The following is a 23,835-nucleotide window of genomic DNA, read 5'->3' as shown; positions in this document are numbered from 1 at the left end:
TGTTGTTAAAGAGTTAAGCAGCAGACGAAATAATTATGTTTAAGGGAGGTAAATGTGTGTTTCAGGTTCAAGTAGACTAGTCTCCCTTGAATGAAAATTGCAATTGAGGCTCACCATGGGGTTATTGGGGAAGTAGTTCCAGTATCTAACTGAAACAGTGAAAAATAACGATATTTTTCACTGTTATGTTTCACTGTTTGAAACAGTGAAATACCACTTTTATTTCACTGATATTTCTCTATAAACCACCGGAAAGCATAAAATAAAATGAAGTCCATTCTTAGATATAACAACTGTTTAATATTTATGTTTTACTTTTTATTAACAGATATTGCAACTATAAAAGATATTTGAACTCAGAAATAACAAATATGCATCTTTTAAATTATTTAATGATTTCAAACATGTACTAAACTTGGAATTTATGTTCCTCACCCATGTGTAACTTGCACAACCCATAGTCAAAACATGTTAAACTTGACGACACCAAAATACATGGTAAATCTAGTTCACATAAGAATGCATCATTAACCCATTTATGCCTAGCATCTAGAAAAAAGGCCTTGGCAAACAGCGTAGACCCAGATAAGACTCCGCATGATGCAGCGTCTCATCAAGGTCTGCGCTGTTCGCTTAAAGAAAAATTTCTGTAAGAAATATTCTAAATATAGAAATAAGTATACTAGACATTCTTATGTTGGAAATAAATTGATCCAATTTAGGTAGGGAGGGTCCACTAGGCATAAATGGGTTAAGCACAACTTGAGGGTTAAAGTAAGCTGAGATAATTATGCACATTATTAAACATTATTTCAGGGAAATATGTCTTTAGATAAAAAAGCATTATTTTACACAACTTAAGGGAAATTTATGTTAAGATTAAAATGAATTATTGCACATGACTTCTGAGAAGTGTATGTTATGATGAATATGCATTATTAACACAACTTCAAGGAAATGTTTGTTCAGATAAATACTGGCATGCATTATTAAAGACAATCTCATTCAAATGTATGTTTAGGTTAGTATGCATTATTTAACAAAACTTCATGGAAATGTATGTTCAGTTTAGTATGCATTTTAAACACAACTTCATGGAAATGTATGTTCAGGTTAGTATGCATTATTAAACATGTTCAGGTATGCATGTCAGTATGCATTGTTAACTTCATGGAAATTTATGTTCAGTTTAGTATGCATTATTTACACAACTTCATGGAAATGTATGTTCTGGTAAGTATGCATTATTAAACACAACTTCATGGAAATGTATGTTCAGGTTAGTGTGCATTATTAAACACAACTTCATGGAAATGTATGTTCTGGTAAGTATGAATTATTAAACACAACTTCAGCTATTATCAAACACAATTTCCGAGAAATGTATATTCCAATAGGTAGCATTATTAGACAAAGCTTCAGTTAAACAAATGTTAAGATAAGTATGCATTATTAAACACAACTTTTGGGAAATGTATGTTCAGATAAGTATGCATTATTAAACACAACTTCAAAGAAGTTTATGTTCAGATACGTTAACATTTTGAAACACAACTTCAGGAAATTGTGCAATTTTATGTCAATTAAACAGTATTAGCAAAACAACACTGTTTTGTCATCCACAACAGCGGCGACACCCCTTAATGAGGTCCCATCATGTTTAAGAGACTAAAAGGATTGCATTTGGGCCGTGCTCTGTGAAAAGGGGATTTAATGCATGTGTGTAAAGTGTCGTCCCAGATTAGCCTGTGCAGTCTGCATTTAATGATATTTTTCGTGTAAAGAAAGTCTCTTAGCAAAAATCAAGTTTAGGCGGAAAGTGTCGTCCGTAATTAGCACAGGCTAATCTGGGACGACACTTTACACACATGCATTAAACCTCCTTTTCACAGAGCACCCCCCATTTATGAGTAAAGCCGCGTTAACTGGAGTGATAACATTTGCTATTCTGATCCATTTAGTGTGGAGAATACAGGAATTTGTTTGACTAGTTTTGCATCATTTCTGATGTGCTATCACTACATGAATATAACATTTTGCGTAAAGTAACAGAATACTTACAATACTACAACTACCAAATTAAAAGCAGCCAATAACTTGCAATTGTTTATATTTATTTCCACTATATATATATGCTAATTATGACACCGGCCTGAATTTATTTACATTGGACTTTCTTGAAACAGCTTGGCCATGAAAGCAGGTAATAAAACCAAGTAAGGCTTTCTCATGTCACCACACACAGATACATTAAGCCCAGGTTGGTATTAATTACCAAAATAAGTCAACAACGATAACTGTTATAGATTCTGCAATTAATGCTTTTTACCTTTTTTTTGGCAAAGTTCAACTCAGGAGCACAATTTAAATAAGCTTAGTGGAGCACCACCATTCACCATTACATAACAACCACCAACCTTTGGGCCTTGCAGTTCCAGAGATTTTTAACTATAAGGGAAACAAAAAGCATAACAGAGCTGGACCAATTTAGACCCCAGGGGCATGATTAGAAAGTTTGAAAACCACAATAATTTGCATTACTATTTTCTGTCCAATGGTCACATTTCAAACAAACATTGCAGAAGATCACTTTCCGACCACTATACAATATTACATAACCAAATATTTAACCTCTAAGCAATTCAGTTTCAGAGATAAATTAAAGTCTCTTTTTTTTTAAATATATGTTTAGCTCTAGTGATACACAAATGCATCCAACTGTTACGATTTAATCTTTTGAAAGTCACCTAAGATAATCCCGAATAAAAGATCTGTACAGCGGATTAGATGTCTAAGCAAATTTACGACGCACAAATAATAAAATGTCTATTTTCCGAAAGTCCCATTACTAATATGTCAAAGTAATTTGTAAAATGCCAGATATCAAAGTCCAGCTGTATATAATCATGCTATGAAGACTTCTCTTGACATTGTTATGCATATTTGTCCGAGGCTGTAACTGCATACAAGTATTCAAGTTGTATGCACATATGCCATGCTCTGTGAAAAGAGGATTTAATGCATGTGCTTAAAGTGTCGTACCAGATTAGCCTGTGCAGTCAGCAAAGAATAAATAGGTACGACACTTTCCAACTAAACTAGATTTTTACTAAGAAAAGACTTTCTAGAAACGAAAATATAGTAAAAGCAGAAAGTGTCATCCCAGATTAACCAGTGCAGACTGCACAGTCTAATCTGGAACGGCACTTTACGCATATGCATTAAACCCCCTTTTCACAGAGCGCGGCTCAATTTGTTTCTAAATCCCCAAGACTGGACCATATAGCTTGTGCAAAGAACAACAAATATCATTCATGTAAATAGAAGAGTTCACTGTTTATTTCATAATATTTTAACAACGATAAATTTGTACAACAATGTACAGGCTCTTAAATAAAAAAAAATCAATATCATGAATATTTTAAATTTTATGACATAACCTTTTAATCATACATTTATAACATGGTGAACATGGCGATACGCTAACACATGTATATCTATATAGCAAGGACTGTCAACAGCTGATGAAATAGTTATTCAAGATACATACATACATGTAAACGTTCAACATAATTCACATAAGCTACAAGAATTCAACAAAATTATGATAATATGCACTTTATAGTACAAAATCTATAGAATAATAAATAGTAAAGAAAAATATACATTCATTTACAGCAAAAATGTCTTATGCATTTCCTAAAAATACCTATAAACACATGAAATGCTGAACACTCAGGGCACAAATTGAAGGGAAAACGTTATAATGAAAGGAAGTGTATTGTTGTGGTTAATGCAAAAGAATACTTTCTACTACGATTGCAGACGTTAGATGCACAGTCTTAAAATGTGGTTGTCATAAATATGGACATATAAAATCGGAACAATTCTTAACTAAAATGAACACTTGAAAACTATGTAATGGGTCACGTACTGGGAAAACAAGGCTTTAAGTATATGCATAAAGTGTCATCCCAGCATGTGCAGTCTGCACATGCTAAAAGGGACAACACTCTCTGCTTTATTAAAATAATTCATTTAAAGAAAGTCTCTTCTAAAACAGTCTAGGCAGAAAATGTCGTCCTACCCTGTGACATCTGCGGCTCTAATTTGCTTCCAAAACAAGTTCTCTGACACAATTATACCTGCTTAGTCCCATAGCTGCTGTACAACCAAATTGAAGGGAAGAATAGGGCATAATGTGATGGCGGTGGAGAAATTTGTAAATGTTTAATACAAGATTGTTATAATAAATGCATCTCAATTAAGGCATAGAGTGATTGTTCAGGGAAAACAGGACACCACTTTGTTTGAAGGGGTTCCTTAGAAATGAAGCAGAATTGTTGAAGTTTTGTATGGTCATACTTCATTAAACATGCTTTCTTTTACATTCAAATAAGTCTGGCTTAATACGCATGTAAACCAGAATATAGATTGCACACTTATTTAAGTTTAGTGGCTTTAACCAAGTCTATGCTTCTTCTAGTTTACAGGAAGTTTCAATTTATAAATAGATATATCTATCACATCTGCCACAAATGCAATTAGTAAGAGATCATCATTCATTATACATGTGATAGCAGCAGCAGCTTCATCAATGCAACCTATAATGCCTAAAACACATCCTTGAAGCAATATTTGGTTTTGAATACTATAGGTTTTGATCAAATGAAAAATTACTACTACAGAAGAACATCACATGAAAGTCAACAATATGGATGCATTATTTTGCATCAACAAGTTATTTCAGGAGGCAAACAATTCTAGGCTTAGAGGTCATTTTTTGTTATGAGCAGTGTCATACGAAAATGGGCCTTACAGAATATGCCGCCAGCACACCTTAGACCAGCCTGTGCATTAGCACAGTTTAGTCAAGGGGTCCATGTCCCTTAATAAGACTACTCAATCTGGCATGACATTAACCCTTTCCCCCATAAGAAGCAAAGTCAAAATGGCTTTTGCAACCAGCATAAGCCAGAACAGGCTGCGAGTAACTCGCATTCTGTTCAGGTTTTATGCTATTTGCTGCTCATCAGTATCTAAGGGTTCGAAATTAAGCCTTTAAAACTTGAACTTAGTCATAGAGGATTTAATAAAATGTAACTTTCTAGGGGACTACAACTGCGTCAAAATACGTTTCTAAGCGGTAAATGGTTAAAGCAGACATTGCAGCCCCTGACCAGACTGCACAGACTGGTAGTGAGCTACGCTGGCCACATGTGCCATAAGACCCATGTAGGCATGATACAGCTCCTATCTGCTGAACGTGTCTATATCAGATTATATAGTTCCACTCTCAGCCCTATATTTTAATGACATTAAAATAAAAAATGTTCTATCCTTTGAATATAACAACTTCTAGTCTTAGCAAAAGAAAATGTTTTTGTTCACTTGACATTGTCAGCACAAAACTGTACCACAGATTACAATGCCCTCTCCTGCAATCAGCCTATAAAATTCTCTGTGACATTTTACACCAAACCTTAAACACTGCATCAGAGAAACTCATTGCAAACTTTTGCCTTTTCAAAATTATACTGGTATACTGACCGTTAATACAGACAAACAAAGCTACATAAGTATGTTCATTTACAGATTCATGAACATTCGTTGCAATACTACTCTAACCTATCAATTTTTTAAAAAGCAATTTCATTAGTATTGAAGTGTTGAAAGAGTAAATCTTAACCTTTTAGCATTTGTACTTCAACAGTAATCTATGAGCATCGTACTCCCTATGAGCATTATATGACAAAACATCTTTAAACAAAACTAGGTGCAAACATCTACACCAGCTTGTATGTCCAACCAAGTCCAGTTTGAACATTAACGTCACAACATGCTTCACAACTGAGACAGCAGTGTATAGTCCGAGGGAATGAGCACTTAACATCCTGGTGAATTGTACCAGATTCAGATAATAGCATCTCAGGGTTTAGTACCTGTGCATGAAGTGTCATCACAGATTAGTCTGTGCAGTCCACTCTTATAGTATTTTTCATTGAAAGTCCCTTCTTAACAAAATCTAGTATAGGCGTTAAGTGTTGTGGCTGATTAGGCTGTGCAATTGCACAGGGAAATCTATGAAGACACTTTAAAAACATGCATTTAGCCCCATTTTCCCATAGCGCCCCTTATATCAAAGCAGACACAATTGTTTCTCGCTCAAGTCGCTAATTTCTCCTCAACTCTACAATCTTCCCTATATTGCCACATGCATCAATCCAGCATCATGAACCGAAGACCTTGGTGTCTTCATGCGAGGGTGTTGATGCCATGTCATCAAGGAGGGGGGGTTGGGGGATAGAGGCTTGGTAGTATAGGGTGGGGGGTGCGCAGGCTAGGGTCTCTGTAGCTCCTGCAGACAGCTGGCCAGCGCAGTGGAGGCCTCCACAGCACTCATACAACTGTAGCTGATAAGCCTCTCATGCTTCCTCAGTACACTGCAATAGGACAAAATGTATACAGACAATATGTGTCGTGTTCTGAGAAAACTGGGCATAATGCATGTGTGTAAAGTGTCGTCCCAGATTAGCCTGTGCAGTCAGCACAGGCTAATCAGAGACGACACTTACCACCTAAACAAGATTTTCGGTGAGAAGGGACTTTAAACGAAAAATACCATACAAGTGGAAAGTGTCGTCCCTGAATAGCCTGTGCGGATTGCACAGGCTAATCTGGGACAACACTTTACGCACATGCATTATGCCCAGAACGCGACTCATTCATACAAATGCTGGAGCTACGCTGAACACATACAACATTATTTTGCATGACACAGGTCATATTTAAGAACTGTTACTATGCGGTCATTTATTTTTATAACTGGCCAAAGTTAAAAAGATGAAACAGTATTGCATATAAAAATTTGGTGTTATAAAACTTGTGAAAACATGTGCATGTGCTTTCCTCAGTTTAGATTTAAGAAAGAGTTTTATATATCTGGCTTGATATGAGTCTTGCTCTGGGATAACGGGGCTTAATACATGTGCGTGAAGTATTGTCCCCAATTAGCCTGTGCAGTCCACACAGGCTTATAAGGGACAATACATTTAAGCTTTCATGGGATTTTTCGTTTAAAGTAAGTCTGTTGGAATCAAAAATCTACTTTACTGGTCGTGTACGTAATTCCGGCCTGTACGTAAAAAATCGACCACCTGTGTTTAATCATTTTCATGATCTAAACACACATATTTTGATATTTTTTTAACAATCAACTTGAAAACCAACCCTAATCTCAATATTTTGCAAATTAAACATGCATATCACTGTAAACGTCTGCATTAAAATGTCTAAAAAATAAGACAAAATATTTCTCACATGGGAAAAGTGACGTCATCATCCATAGCGAAAATTATATTCATATAAGAAACAAATATATTTGATAAAATTATTATTATTTCTATCTGATAAACTTAAATGAAGGTATTTTCAATTAATTGTATAAAACCTACATTTAAAACATAAAAATCAGGACCTAAATATAAACTTTTAATATATTAATTACCTCCCTTGATTAGAATATTAATAGGTTACACGTTGTAAAATTAAATATAAGCGTTGACTAAAAATCGACACTAAAGTCAACTTTTTAGACAAAATGTTTTTACTTCCTTGGCTATGTTAGAAAAAGTTGATAAAAACTATTAAAAATAAATATTTTTTTATGAATTTGCAGTTCCCCATTAACAGTGCCTGTTTATATTTATTAAAATCAGTAGGTGGAGTAACTGGTATAATAATGTCGCATATATTTTAAGTTTCAAGTCGAAAATTTTTGTTTGTGTAAACCTTTATTAATACTCTTAGAATGAGGACATTTGTCTAAAGATATTGCTTTGTAATTGTACCTGCAGATTAAACTGAAAATTGGCCGATTTTTTAGGTACAATAGCCCTACGAAAATTGATAGTTAATATGTCATTAATTTCTGTTGATAAAAGTAACATACACTGATCTAATTCTATTGAAATTTTCATGCTAGGGGTGTTTTGAACCCAGGATTATATATGTGAAGTTTAGTTTCAACCAGTTGCCTAAAACAAAAGATTTTGTTAAAATAGTCCCAAAAGTGGCCGGAATTACGTACACGACCAGTAGGGAAAAGCGTTGTCCTGATTATAAAAAGCTAAAGTAGGAGATATATTTTCATAACCCGATGAAACTGTCATTGTTGAAATTATTTAATAAGTTGAAATAAAGTGTTGTAAATAAATATCTCCCATTATAAAGAGTAATTTGAATCAAGAGAATGGAATTTATGCTTCTTCATGGTGAAAATGATGTTTATTGACAGACTTATAAAGTTAATCTTGAAATGCACGTGTTAATATACTTGTAAAAGTAATAATAGAGTCAGAGACATTAATGGAATACAGGATATTAACAATAATTCAATAAATTGTTTTACATTAACAAGGGTCTGAAATACAGATATGTAAAGGTTTTTAACATTGCAAACTTTTTTTTACCCAGTGAAACCCCTGATTTAGTCCTATGTATCCATCAATATTACACAATTACAGTCAATCTTGTGGATGCGACCACTTGTATTAAGCGACCTTTGTCTTATGCGACCATTTTGAAATCCCACGGAGCTTTTTCGCTATATAATGATATTGTATTAAGCGACTTTTGTCTTACGCGACCAGCGACCGCTGATTTTTGTGTATTTTGATGTCCGAATCTTGAATTAAGCGACCACTAGGAGATAAAAGTGGTTAATCTATTGATTTTTCAGGTACAAATCCGTGTTAATTGTTTATCTAAACCGATAAGATGTACTGTTACACCTCTGCTTTGTTTTCACACCAACCATTATGATTATGCTTTGTCTCGTTGACCGGTATTGTTGTAGACTGCGTATCAATTTATTGAGTTGAATAATAGAAGAACGTATTACACAGTCTACAGCTTAAATAATTAACTATGTGGAACGTTAAGAGACAATGCCGATTTTTCTCGAGTATAGATAACAGGTGCAGAAACAATGCATTGTACGCGACAAACATTTCCTGAGAAGTGCGGAAAATAAACTATTAATCGGCAACATCTGTCGAAATCCGTACATTACCAATTTGTAATTATGCTAATTAGTAGATATTTGTTAGCCAATCACATTGTTATTTACTTAATAAATTTTCCAATCAGGTCTGTTTGTTTGTTTTCAATTGACGTGTTTTAATTTTTTCAGCTCATTATGTATCATAATCGAGTCAAATTTCCTTAAGCGTACATGCAGAAATTAAAATGTCAAAACGAAAAGTGTTAACATTGAACGAGAAAATTCGGGTTTTGGACGTAAAATCGCAGATGAGTTTGGAGTAGGTAAAACTCAAATTCAGAACATTCTTAAGCGTAAAGCCGAGGTGCTTGAAGACGTGGAAAATAATGTGTCAGGTGAAAAAAAACGCGAAAAATATTTCCTTGTCTATGTTGTTTTTGCAAATAAATACGTACACACAATTCATTTATAATAAATGATAATTTATAATAAGTGAAAAAATAAAACACATTATAAGTAAAATATTGTTTATGTATTGTGTTTATATTCATTTTATTATAAAAGTTAAAATCATTGTTGACAAAAGAGATTATCCTTCATATAGATTAAAATTGAGGGTAAGCATTCTTCCAGAATGGCCTTTTTTTATTTAAAGACCATTTTACTAAGAGACCACTTTTGATTACTCCCTTAAGTGGTCTCTTAATACAAGATTGACTGTACTTGGGAACTATATTTTCATAACATGTACACCTACAAATGAGCAGTGCTCTGAGAAAAAGGGGTTTAATGCATGTGCGTAAAGTGTCGTCCCAGATTAGCCTGTAAAGTCTGCACAGGCTAATCAGGGACAACACTTTCCGCCTAAACTGTATTTTTGCTAAGAAGAGACTTTTTTAAACAGAATAATATCATAAAAGCGGAAATTTTTGTCCCTGATTAGCCTGTGTAGACTGCACAGGCTAATCTGGGATGGCACTTTACGCACATGCATTAAACTAGGGATGCAAGAGGTTACAAAAATCATTAACCGGTTAACCTTTTTCCGTAACCGGTTATTAACCGGTTAACTGAAATGCCTTAAGTAGTTAAAATGATTTAGAGTATGTAAAAAATGTCATACCGCTCGAGCTGCTCTGTAGAAACAAAAGTAATTTCAAATTTGAAATCGCTTGCGTTGATTACATGCCAGTTTCGTAAAACAATGTACTATACAAATTATTTTCATAATTTTGTAAATGTATGGTATATATTTTATTTATTTTTCCTGCGTAAATGCATAGGAGTAAAAAATTAAATTACTACACAATGTTCATTTTTACTTGTTATAAACTTATTTTTGGTTGGGCTGCTTATTTAACGTTTGCGTTGTATTGCTCACAAAAATGGCTTGTTCCTTTGTTCATTCTGTTATAATTTTTGAAACTCAAATTGGCTTAATATAGAAATGTTTTTTCCCTTTCAATCGACATAAAGTGGGTTATGTGTGTTCAGCGAATCCGCATCTCTTATTTGATAAATGCATATTTTGTTGTTTGCATTTAAGCGTTTGTAGCCGAAGTTGTATCGTTTGATTTTTATTTTACAATTCAGGGGTGGCGAAATCAAATGTCCGAGTTGCCAGAGTCGTACATTTGCTTGTCTGGGCAACTGATTTTTTTCAATTAAGTTGTCCGTGGACAACAAGTTTTTTAAAAGTCGGGTTCAGGTATACAAAAAAATACATTGTATTAAAGCTGTAATTAAGTTTTATAACCAGATGTTGACGCAATTACAATGTCAGTGCTATTTGCGGAGAAATCAAGCTAAAATACGGGCACTCTCCTGCACAGTGATCTCCCTTATTCTATAAGAGACCGGGAGTATGCCGCATTTTCAACATTCGGCCCGACTGTTAGACAGTGTACAGACTAGTTTCTTTATTTTTACAATCAGACGGAAATAAAAAGTATAAAACTAAGATAATCAAAACATGGTCTACCTTGTTATTTAAGACAACTTTAATGGTAAGGATGGAACAATTTATTATTAATTTTTTTTCAATAACAGAGCAGAAACCCGAACCTTTGAGCAGTCCACCTCCCAAAAAAACTAAGAAAGATTATGATAAAAAATAAGATCTAAGTAAACGCACCAGAACTTTTCAAGGAACTAGGCTAACAGATTTTCAATGGTTACCAGTGGATGATAATCAAATTGCTACCAGTAGCGGAGCCTCAGTCTGATGAGGTCCACATATTGGACTAGTTTAATTTGTTAAGATTACGATGAACTTATGTTCAACACATGTTTGAATAACACTGGCTTTGCAAGATTAAAAGTTTGAGAAAGTCTTTAGATTGTTTATAATATACTGCTATAATGAATGTACCATTGCAATACAATTACAGTCCACTCTCGTTATCTCGAAGTCGGCGGGAACAAGAAAAAATATCGAGATAACGAGAGATATCCGATTAGGCGTTTTCAAATAAAAAATGAGACGCAAATTTACCTTGTTTTTAACATCTTAATACCTGCTAAGTGATCTAGCTAAAGCCGTCACCGTGTGGCATAATACTCTCTTCTTAAAAATATACGCCTTTTACGAGGCACGATTAATTTTGCTATTTAAATGCTTAAAATGACGTTTTAAGTATTACAGACTTGCATGAACACATGCAGTCATAATTTTTCTAAACTGTCGAGTTAACGACAGTGTATATACGCAAAAATATAACTCAATGCATTTTGGAATGTTGTTTGTAAAAACAATTAGTCTTTCGGCCTTTCGGCAGGCTGTGTATTAATTGCAGTTAATTGATGTTAAAGTGACACTTGAAGTGACAGGCCTTAATCAAGTGTTAATGGCTAACGACATTTCACACGTGTGGTCATTGATGCAATTAACGGATCAATTTTCTACCGCACAGTATCGGGAGCAGCCGGGCGAAGCGGGACGGTGAAGTATCAAAGAAAAAGTTTCTCACCTTTTGCCTACACTGAAAAAGTTATTCGCACTTCGAGATACACCACGGTAAATACATGTTAAATCGGGACTCGGGACAAAATTTTATATCGACATATTGAATTATTCGACATAACGAAAATCGAGATAAGCGATGTTAATTTATATAGATAAAGAAGGGGAAAAAATGGGACATTGACCTTACTTCGACATATCGAGAATATCAAGATAACCGATGTCGAGATAACGAGAGTGGACTGTATAAACAAAACAAGCAAATCACACTCATTTTGATATATTCCCCATTATTTTACATTAATCAATAAATGCGTTTATAATTTATATAAACATTTACGGACAAAAGTAGTTCAGCAACAGACAAGTTAAATTTCCTAAATGGTTGTCCGTGGACAAGTATAGTTTTTTGAGATTTCGCCACACCTGCAATTAAAAAATGTGTGTAAAATAAAAGACACAAATGCACAAATTAAATTAATTTTGAACAAAATATAAGTTGAATATTTAATATAATCAGTACATTTATTTAATAGCGAAGTAACTAAGTATTTTGATCTCAAATACTGATAGTTATGTATGTTTGTTAACGTACCATAGCGCGCAAATTTTACGCAATTACACAAATACTAAATTTAACGGGTTTATTTTTTAAATATTTTTAATTGATGTTTAATTATTTAATTAGTTAAGTATTTGCTTTCTTAAATAAAACTTGCATCAGATGGTAATGGTCGAATCATTGGACGTACATTATCATAATGATATTAATTTTTGATAAACAAAAACGACGTAAACTCATAAACAATGTAACTACAAATGCGTTCATAAAATTGTTACTTATAAACACAGTATTTTCGCGAGCAATCAGTGTTGGATATTGGTTAACAAAACTTCAAAATAAGCCGTCCAATATCTCAACTGTTTTTTTATCGCGAGTTCAATAAACGTGTCAATTACATCTTCGCTAATAACTCCCCTTCACTGCAGTTCGCTAGTTAAATTTTAGTGAGTCAAAAGACCAAAAGTGTCAGTTATCAAAACGTACCCCCTATTTGTTATCAAAGGTATTGATTAATTGCTTTATTACTTTGATTGTTGACACATTATTTATTACCGCTGATGGTGCGGCATGTTGTTCTTACTAGCGCCAGCACAAGTTGGCAGTATGTCACGCGAAAAAAGTAAACTCGTACGAATTATTCCATGAAAAAAAAAACATAATCAAAAACTCTTTTCCAGGTTAACCTTTTCCGGAACCAGTTAACCTCTTGCATCCCTACATTAAGCCCCCTTTTTCTGAGAGCAGGGCTCAAATAAATTTACAAACTCACCTCCTGCCTTCCCGTGAGTATCTTGCAAGGTTACGCAGAATGAGAGCAGACGTGAGACGGATGTGCTTCGTTACCGGACCCTCTCTCCCTTCCTGCAAACAGCCAGGAATTAAAATCTCAGACATATTGGCATGATAAAGTATTCACTTCAAAAATTACAACAAACGAGGAAATTGAGTATGGGTTACCCTGCAATTATTTTGTTTAGAACAAGAGCACCGCCTTGCGGGTGCAGACTGCTCATCTATTTTTCTTTTTAAAGGTGTAGGGACCTATCTAAATTTCAAACACAAAGGAGGGAGGGCTGGAGTGGAGAGAGGTGTATAGTGTGGGTGTGTGGTCATTTATTACATTATCTTCAAAAAATGCAAAAAAATGCAAAAAAAAATAAAAAAAAATTTAGGGGGGGGGGGATTCTTGGGTGGGATGGCTGGACGGTATTTCAAAAATAAAATAATAAAAATTAATTTTTGTGTTTTTTTAACCATGTTTGAAAAAAAAAAATTCGGGTGGGGGGGTATAGTGTGAGGGTGTGGTCGTCATTTATTAGATGATTACAAAAAAAATAATTGGGGATGGGGATGGGGGGGGGGGGGCGGGGCGGGCTTGGGGGATGGTTTGGGTGGAGTTTATTGTGGTATGTCAGGTAAGAGTTGGTTTGTCAAAGTATCAATCAAATCTAATCATAAACAAGGGCTGTTTGTAAAACATGCATGCCCCCCATATGGGCTGTCAGTTGTATTGGCAGCCATTGTGTGAATACGTTTTTTGTCACTGTGACCTTGACCTTTGACCTAGTGACCTGAAAATCAATAGGGGTCATAAGCCAGTCATGATCAATGTACCTATGAAATTTCATGATCCTTGGCCTAATTATTCTTGAGTTATCATCAGGAAACCATTTTATTGTTTCGAGTCATTGTGACCTTGACCTTTGACCTAGTGACCTGAATATTATTAGGGATCATCTGCCAGTCATGATCAATGTACCTATGAAGTTTCATGATCATAGGCATTCTTGAGTTATCATTCTGAAACCATTTTACTATTTCGAGTCACTGTGACCTTGACCTTTGACCTAGTGACCTGAAAATCTATAGGGGTCATCTGCGAGTCAATATCAATGTACCTTTGAAGTTTCATGATCCTAGGCGTAAGCATTCTTGAGTTATCATCCGAAACCATTTTACTATTTTGTGACCTTGACCTTTGACCTAGTGACCTGAAAATCAATAGGGGTCATCTTCCAGTCATGATCAATGTTCCTATGTCATGATCCTAGGCGTAAGCATTCTTGAGTTATCATCCGGAATCCATTTTACTGTTTCGAGTCAGTGACCTTGACCTTTGACCTAGTGACCTGAAAATCAATAGGGGTCATCTTCCAGTCATGATCAATGTTCCTATGAAGTTTCATGATCCTAGGCATAAGCATTCTTGAGTAATCATCCGGAAACCGTTTTACTATTTCGAGTCACTGTGACCTTGATCTTTGACCTAGTGACCTGAAAATCAATAGGGGTCATCTGCCAGTCATGATCAATGTTTCTATGAAGTTTCATGATCCTAGGCCTAAGCGTTCTTGAGTTATCATCCGGAAACCATCTCAGGGGACAAAAATATTTCTAAACTGCACTCGTCCTGCAGGACAAGTGCATAAAAATTTTCACTCGTCCTGCAAACACATGATCGTGTCCTTCAAATATGTGTGAAATAAAAATTGCAAAGGGCTGATATGACTAATAAAGTTTCTTATATCACTGCTAAAATGCTGCTTACTCAGTTATTCATGCCAGCTGATCACAAAAGCAGTGAAATAAGTTACTTTATTTATGAGGAACACAAATTAATAAATGAAGACAATTTTGTGTTTTCCTTTTTTCTAATGCTCGTGTGCTTTCCGTTTCGGACGTTTGAACATCGCTCCCGCCAACTTTAAAGAACGCTCGTTTGTCAGTCCTTTTCTGACAAAATTCAGACTGGTTTAAAGCCGTTCTTCGGGGTTAAATAATTCTTTAAAAATCAATACTTACAGTGAATGCAGTCGGATGGTTCCCTGTCAACATGGACGCGCAAAGTTTATACCAAAAAGCCAATATTTAATCGGGACACAGTTTTGCATAACAACGCGCACCTGCTGTATGAAATTTACAATTGCAATTTCCGGTTCATTCGCGTTCTACTTTCGGAATAGATATGCTTTAAGAAAATGATTTTATTTAATGAAAACGAGTCTTACTTGTCAGAAAATACATATTTTAACATCAGCTTATTTTCACTCGTCCTGTCGGACGAGAGCTTCAGGAAAATTCACTCGTCCTTTCAAGATTTCACTCGTCAATACGAGCGGACGAGTGGTATTTTTGTCCCCTGCATCTGGTGGACGGACCGACCGACCGACAGACCGACCGACATGTGCAAAACAATATACCCCCTCTTCTTTGAAGGGGGGCATAATAAAGAAGTTATGGCAATTTTAGCAAAATTTAATAATTTGACCTTGAGAGTCAAGGTCATTGAAAGGTCAAGGTAAAATTCAACTTGCCAGGTACAGTACCCTCATGATAGCATGAAAGTATTTGAAGTTTGAAAGCAATAGCCTTGATACTTTTACTTAGTCAAAAAAGGGCCATAATTCCCTAAAAATGACAACCAGAGTTATGCAACTTGTCCTTTAATGTCCCCTTATGATAGTTTGCAAGTGTTCCAAGTATGAAAGCAATATCTATGATTCTTTAGGGGTAAAGTCGACCAAAACACAAAACTTAACCAAATTTTCAAGTATAAAGGGCCCATAATTCCGTCAAAATGCCAGTCAAAGTTACATAAATTTGCCTGCACAGTCCTCTTATGATAGTTAATAAGTGTTGCAAGTATGAAAGCAATAGCTTTGATACTTAAGGAATAAAATGGACCTAAACACAAAACTTAACCAAAATTTTCAATTTTCTAAGTATAAAAAGGGCACATGATTCTGTCAAAATGCCAGTCAGAGTTACATAACTTTGCCTGCACAGTCCCCTTATGATAGTTAGTAAGTGTTGCAAGTATGAAAGCAATAGCTTTGATACTTAAGGAATAAAATGGACCTAAACACAAAACTTAACCAAAACTTTCAATTTTCTAAGTATAAAAAGGGCATATAATTATGTCAAAATGCAAGCCAGAGTTATCAAACTTTGCCTGCCCAGTCCCCTCATGATAGTAAGTAAGTGTACCATGTTTGAATGCAATAGCATTGATACTTTATGAGAAAAGTGGACCTAAACGCAAAACTTAACCGGACGCCGACGCCAAGGTGATGACAATAGCTCTTTTTTTTTCTTCAAAAAATAGATGAGCTATAAATGTTTTTGGTACATTATGAACATTACAGTGAAATACACTTGCTGATGCATGCAGAATTGTAAACGAAAGCAACGTAATGTTTTATAATAACTTATTGCAAAAAATAATTAAACACAAAATTTGCATGTGGTTGTTAGCACCTTTCTTCTAATGTTGCATCAATAAGAATGTTTAATCTTTCTTTCCATTCATCAATGCATCTGATGACAGATGAATCTATGAATGTGAGCATTATCATTCAACAAATGTTCATCAATCAATTTGACATCACATTTGTAAGAGATAAAAGCATGGACAGGGAGTGAATACAAACAGTATCCTCCACACACCATGAATTTAAGAACTTTTGTTACGCTGTGGCATAGCGGATATGGTTCCTATATAAGTAGCGGGAGGTCAAAGGTTTAATCCCCACTGAAGGAGCGTTCTTCAGATTTCTCCCAAAATTCTGGTTCTACCAAGGAAATGGACTCAAGAGCGTTTCGATAAGTCTTCAGATTTCAATGCAAATTTCTAAAATAAAAAGGTTCAAACTTAAATTTAACTCACTGTGAACTCTGGATAGGGTGGCTTGGGCAGATATCTCTTAATGGCCTGGTTTGCAGCGTCGTTCGGGTACACCATGGCAGGCACAGTGGGCGCCGCTATCTTCTGACCCGTCTGGAAGGCCTGCAGGCGGCGCTGGGCAGCCACGCGCAGAGAACTCTCGGAACAGTGGTGGTCCTGTGGGGGTAAGAAGTACATGGGAGCATTGTTCTGTGAAAACTGGGCTTAAAGCATTGACTCAAATTGTTGTCCAGATTAGCCTGTGCAGTTTGCACTGGCTCATCAGGGACCAAAATTTCCGCTTTTATGGAAATTTTTGTTTTAAGGGAGTCTCTTGTCATTGAAAAACCAGCTTAGGCAGAAATTGTCATCCCTGATTAGCCTGTGCGGACTTCACAGGCTAATCTCGGACAAATTTTTATGCACATGTGTTCAGCCCAGTTTTCTCAGAACTTGGCTCATATGTGTTTAGGTCACATGCATGAATAAGTCAAAGTGAGCTTTGTATACAATTCATCAAGGAAAAAACACTAGGTTCTTAATTGGATTCACCAAACATGGACTTTTAACTTACATAAAAAGGTGTGATTTTTTTAAACATACCACTTATGTCCTTAAAACGTTTACTAAAGTATCCACTTCAAATAGATCATGTTAACTATGGATACTACTGGGGGACTGTTAACGCAGAAAATGGTTGTCTAGAGTTGTAGGATAATAACAAATGATTGACATAACTCGTACTTTTTTCCTTAAAGGAATACAGGTTTAATACATACGAAATATTACGATAGTCAATTGTTCCATGTGTTTGTATCAGTCGAGTTGCTTGTGTGATGACGTATCTCACGAGACGCGGAGCCTCGAGTGTGATACGAACTAGCACAAGCCAGGAGACCGATACAAACACTTGTAACAATTGACTTGCGTAATATTCCTTTTATAATATACAACTTTGAATCATTTAAGTTAAAAATGACTTAAGCGTTCATTAATAACCAAGAATGCTCTTATAATTTTCTGCATTCAAAGTGACGTCATTAAAAGTAGTCAGGCTAGTATGGTAATACGGAATTGGAAAACAAATAGCATAATAAGGGAATAATTTCTGTGCAGTTGTTTTTTACGATTGATGCAACTTGTATTTTTAGGGAACAAAAAGCAGGTATATAATAAACAGCTTTATTTTATTGACCATTTCCAAATACCAATTTTACAAATAAAGGTTGCTAAGCGTACCTGTACATGAGTAAAGAGGGACCATCGCTTGCGTATGAGTGCCTCACAGCCGTCCCACTTACAGAGCCCGTCATACTCTGTTCTCAGGTGAGCACTGGCCACATGGCTAAACACCTTCCTCGTGTTGTCAAAACACCTGCAAGACAAGTGAAGACTGACCGTGATGTTGTCTCGCTCTTGGAAAACGGGGCATAATGCATATGTGTAAAGTGTCATCCCAGATTAGCCTGTGCAGCCCAAACAGGCAAATCAGGGAGGACACTTTTCACCTATAATTTTGGCTAAGAAGAGACAAAAAGTACCTTAAAAGAGGCAAAAATCCTCCCGGATTAGCTGTGCCCACTTCACAGGTTAATCTGAGATGAACCTTTACGAACATGCATTAAACCCCATTTTCCCAGAGAAAAGCTCAAATACAATCTAAGTAACAAGGTGTTGTTTCAAATGAAAGCTCATGTCCTCGGTCGTATATTGATTCATCAGCCTATCTCTTTGACCAAAATAAGATAAATGAAGGTCAAAATTAGGTCTGGTGATGTGAATGTGCTGAGCAGCTTTTTAGTAAGTATTATTGATATTAATGGATTTGTGTTAACCAATAATTTTGACCATCTCAATTAATCTAATTTCAACAGAAGGTTTATGTCACTGTCAAAATGAGGTGAGGTGCTAATGGCGTTCAAACACACCACCCATGCAAGTATCTCAGCGTTTTTTAGATGCATCATTGGTGTTAAACACAATGTGTCATATGGGGTTAACCTAATAGGGAGGGACAGATGAAGGGGCCTATTACTCTGTGTCTTCCAAATCAGTAGAAGCTATGGGCATAAAAACATGTTTGGGTATTCTTAGTTTAATAACACTATTCGACTATGCAAAATATACTTAAGTACTTGCCAAACTGCAAACAAATATGAATGTTGCTGAACAAGGCCTAATTCATATGTCCTGGCAAACATACTTTTTCAAAATAAATAAGTCAAATTGTTCAATTTATTCTGTACTTAATAACGTTCCCCAAAGTACATATAGCATCTTCCTTTTAAATCATTTGTCAGTTGCTACATGTATAGTCAATAAATGACAAACACATTTCAAGGAACATTTCTTCTACTAGCCATTTTTATAATGCAACATTGTAGAAACTGTTAATTTAGACACTTAAAATATATACGCACAATATGCTAAAAATTAAGTCAAATTGAAAACAAGTAAAACACTTATTTCACTCTAACATCAACTAAAAAGAGCCTTTGAGTAACCTTGATTGTTTTCCTCCATCATCCAGGTGCTTGCTATCAAACTTTACACTAAAGACAAATTGTCGCCGCAGTACGATAATAATTTCTAAAGAGAAAATACTGAAAGTGAAGAAAGCATTTCTAATGGAGGCTCTTGTATCGTAGGCATCAATTTTATAGGATTATAGGATTTACGCACAAGTAAACTGGACGAGTATTCAATGCACATTGTATTATATTCCTTTGTGTTTCTAAACATTTTAATTGGGTAAAATACGCAGATTCATAAGCTTATCTGGAGCACTGGCTTTAGGATATGTTTTTAAACTAATTGTTGAAGACTATTCCCAACCGAAGCCTCTGTGTCACCTACCACAAGCACTAACAACACCCAAAAATATTGTTTGTAAATGTTAGTTTACGCTATGGTACTTACTGCCTGCAGTTGGTCCACTCGCACATGAACTCTGGAAGGGGCGTGGCTGCCACCCCCGGGGAGGTCGCAGACGAAGGACGCGAGTCTGAACTCCCGCTGCCCCCTGACTTGGAGCGACTGCGCTTCTTAGAAGCTGACTTTGACTTTTTGCTGTCGACTGAAACAGCCTTAGGGCTTGCAAGTGACTTTGACTTTGATTCCTTACTACCAGACTTTGATTGGTTTTTGCTACTGGAATGTTTCTCGCTAATGACCAGGCTGAGTTCAGACATTGCGATGGAGGAGGAGGTGCTATCACAACTGAGTTCCCCATCTCTGGCACTCTCGGGCGTCGGTATGTGACGGGAATTGCACACATTGATTTGGTTCGACTTTGTATTTGATGTCACGATCGCGTTGCTGGCAAATGGTATTGGCATGGTGTTTCCACTGTATGTAACTGTCATAATTTTGCCGTACATGGTCCCAGGTATCATCTGCTTGGTTACCGGATCGGAGTCCGGAATCTCACAGTCCCCTGGCTGTATACCGTTCTCCAAAATACTCCTGGCCAGTATATCACCCTCATCCCCCACTGCCTTATCTGATGAATTAGAGTCACCGTCACTTTTGTCTATTTCCATCATACTCTGGGCAAGGATATCATTGGTTTTCACTTCACTGCTCAGAGTGTCTCCTACATTATCACTGATTTCATTGTGCCCACTTACCACATTGTCTGTCAAAGTAAGTTGCTTCTCTGATGAGATCTTATGATTCACAACACCGTTTATTTTCAGGACTTTATCCACAGTCTTATCATAGGATTCTTCCTTTTCGTCCCCAATCCCATTTACTAACTTGTCTATTCCGTTCACAAGTCCCGGTGAAGGCACACATGGACTCTCTGGTGAACCTATATCGCCATTCAATAAAGGCTTCCCATGATTCATACCAATACCATTTACTGCTGTTTTTTCCAATGAGTGCTTCACAGCTGAATCTGACCCTGGTTTTTCAATATGATTTCCTATCATTTTAGTGTTTTGAGATTCAATTAGCCTCCTACTATCATCTACAGCATGTGATTTATCAGTTTTCTGAGATGAAGTTTTTGAAGACCCTGTGCCCTGTGAGAACATTCTATTGATCTCTCCACTGTCTTCATCCTTCACACTGAACTCTACATCCTTCAGCAAGTTTTCTACTGCCATTTGTGCTTCAAAATCTTGCTCAAAAAGACCATTTTCAGCTACAAGAGGCACATTTATTGGGGTTTCTGCCCTGAACTTAGCAATCAACTCCGCATCGGATAGCACTGTTTCTTTCTCAGCACTTCCTTCTTTACTTCCGGCATGGCCTGAATTTGATTCACCGTTATCCACAATTTGATCATTCATTATTTGATCTTCACTTATCACAGCATTATCATATGCTTCAACAGTTTCTCTCGTATCCATTCCATGCTCATCCTCACACACTGTTTCACTGCCACACATTGCATCATCCACCACAGTAGTTTCAGTTTCCTGATCATCGGTTCCTTCCATTTGGCCCAGCTGTTCAACAGCCAGGGCAGCCTCTGAATCCCCTGCAAAAATTTCCCTTGTAGCATTTTCAGTGCTTCCCATTGCGTAAGCTTGTTGCTCAAACATGAGCTCATTTCCGTCATTTTCAATCATAACTGGCCCATCATCACCACCGTCATTTGAGTCTTCCATAATTGAACCCACAGCGAATTCAATTTCAGCTCTTGTTGAAATATTTGTGTTTGTAGGATTCAAAACGTCCCCCACAGCACTTATGATATTACTTTCACTGGACGGCACTTCGGTATCCAAGTCTAAATGCTCTACAGTTTCTTGAGGATTTTCAGTTACATTGTTATTGTCACCAAATGGTTTCCCTTCCATGGAATGTGACATGGTTTGACTAGAACTATGATTTGAAGAGTCTATCAAATAATTTGAATTGTTCACGGATGATTCGGATAAAGAGTTTAGCACTGAAGGTTGTAAAGAGGATGAACAGGATGATGGCAATGTTACAGGTGATGATGATAATGATGAAGATGGTTCACAAACCGCTGTTGATGACAATGGGATGGTAGACGAAGGATGAACAATAAACGGCTGTCCACACACAGACTGTGAGTGTGTGATGATTTGAGATTTAGCGACATTTTGAGATTGTTGTAGAGATGCGTTAATGAACTGCTGCTGTGGTACAAACTGGTGAGGCATCATAAGAGGTGTTTGAGAGACAATCAGCTGTTGCTGCGGCATCATCACAGCCTGTGAGACCATGTGAGGGGCCATGTTGGACGTAGGCGTGTGCATGTACATTTCTCCGTTCGGCTGGACCACATAAGTCTGGACATTTGAGACAGTCTGATTGTTCTGTAGGATGTTTTGCGTGCCGCTGACCTGTGGGGCGGCGTACTGAAAGAAAGCAGTCTGCTGGGGAAAACTGGTCTGGTACTGTATTGCCTGACCGTCTCCCCCGCCAGAAATGTCAACGTTCATCACACCACCCGGTATGGGCTGCTGAATAATGACATTCCCAGTGCGAATCTTCTGGGCTAGAAGAGTCTTCACAAACACTTTGTTTTCTGGGTTCTGTTGATCCTGTATTGCCTGATACACGACACCCTCCTGGGTGATATACTGCTGAGGTTGAGCCATGGTCGCTTGAACTGGCATTGACACAATCTTGGGGACAATAGGCTGAAGATTGGGTCCTGAGTTGGAGCTTTCAACCTTCGGTAAAACCGGCTGAATCTTCTTAGCCGCAATCTTTTTCTTCACGATATTCTGTGTCTTTGCCATGCTAGATGTGGTTGAAGGCGTTGGAGGCTGAGGGTCGCTTACATACCCCTGGGCTACCAGTCCCCCGCCAATCTGTTTAAAAGGAACCGTCACAGTGCTGCAAGCCACACGCTGCTGGCTGTTGATATTGATCACTGGCGCGCTGACTTGAATCATGTGACCCGAACTATGACCCAGGGTCACCATAGCAACTGTGGCGGGAGCCTGAGAGGGCAGAGAAGTGGAGTGTGGTAGTTGTAGGTTGGCCAAGCCAGCGCTGGTTTGGTTGGTTTGGACTGGCTGGTTTGTGGGCACACCTGCAGCAGAGATGGGAGTGTTTGTGGCAAAGGTGGGCCGCACAGGCAGGATGTGGCGGGGTGGCGGGGAATTTAGCCTGCGCGCAAGCGCTGGGGAGCTCACGCTTGTGACTGGAGGTCTCACAACAGGGGGCACTACTCTACTGGGGGCTGCAGGCCCTGAAACACAACACAACAACAACATATAGGGGGCATGCAAGCTGACAGTGGAACTAAAAACAACAGCAGTGTGTTGATGGAATGCCCTGAAACACAACAACAATACCTAGGGGCATGCACACTGATATTACTTACATGACATGCTGTCTAAGACATCTACAAATGATAAAGCTCAAACATCATTTGCAAAACTAAATCATCTAGTATTCTTACTTGAACAGCACAACTACAGTTTACAACAACCATGCAGGGCTGGTATGTAAAACCTCCAGTGTAAGATGGGACAAATAGAACGCAAGTTATAATGTTATTCAGACTTTTTATATGTAAGCCTTTAACTAATATGTACAAACAATTATTATATCAAAAACAAAACTCCCAACTTATGTTTATCTAATGATTGAAATACTTAAGTTTGAAACAGACATTCTTGTCTCTTTTTTTGTCTGTTTTTTAAATG

At 36.8% G+C, this 23,835-nt stretch overlaps 1 protein-coding gene across 3 annotated transcripts in view; it reads right to left on the bottom strand.

Annotated features, from left to right (window-relative positions):
* Positions 1 to 3,317: 3,317 nt before the first annotated feature.
* LOC127853918 (AT-rich interactive domain-containing protein 2-like) overlaps positions 3,318 to 23,835 on the bottom strand; it is a 46,912-nt gene continuing 26,394 nt past the window's right edge. Inside the window, exons 16-21 of one of the 3 annotated variants that reach the window (XM_052388746.1) lie at positions 23,511 to 23,531; positions 20,114 to 23,216; positions 18,434 to 18,569; positions 17,198 to 17,371; positions 13,301 to 13,392; positions 3,318 to 6,443 (exon numbers count right to left, since the gene is read on the bottom strand). In XM_052388746.1, the coding sequence (XP_052244706.1) occupies positions 6,341 to 6,443; positions 13,301 to 13,392; positions 17,198 to 17,371; positions 18,434 to 18,569; positions 20,114 to 23,216; positions 23,511 to 23,531 (3,629 nt within the window). In that variant the 3' untranslated portion in view covers positions 3,318 to 6,340. Of the gene's footprint in view, positions 6,444 to 13,300; positions 13,393 to 17,197; positions 17,372 to 18,433; positions 18,570 to 20,113; positions 23,376 to 23,510; positions 23,532 to 23,835 lie in introns of all 3 variants that reach the window. The other 2 variants (XM_052388745.1, XM_052388747.1) reach the window with 2 other exon arrangements.

Source organism: Dreissena polymorpha, chromosome 12 (assembly GCF_020536995.1).
Source record: "Dreissena polymorpha isolate Duluth1 chromosome 12, UMN_Dpol_1.0, whole genome shotgun sequence".
Lineage (NCBI taxonomy): Eukaryota > Metazoa > Mollusca > Bivalvia > Myida > Dreissenidae > Dreissena > Dreissena polymorpha.
This window is presented reverse-complemented; position numbering and strand designations above follow the sequence as displayed.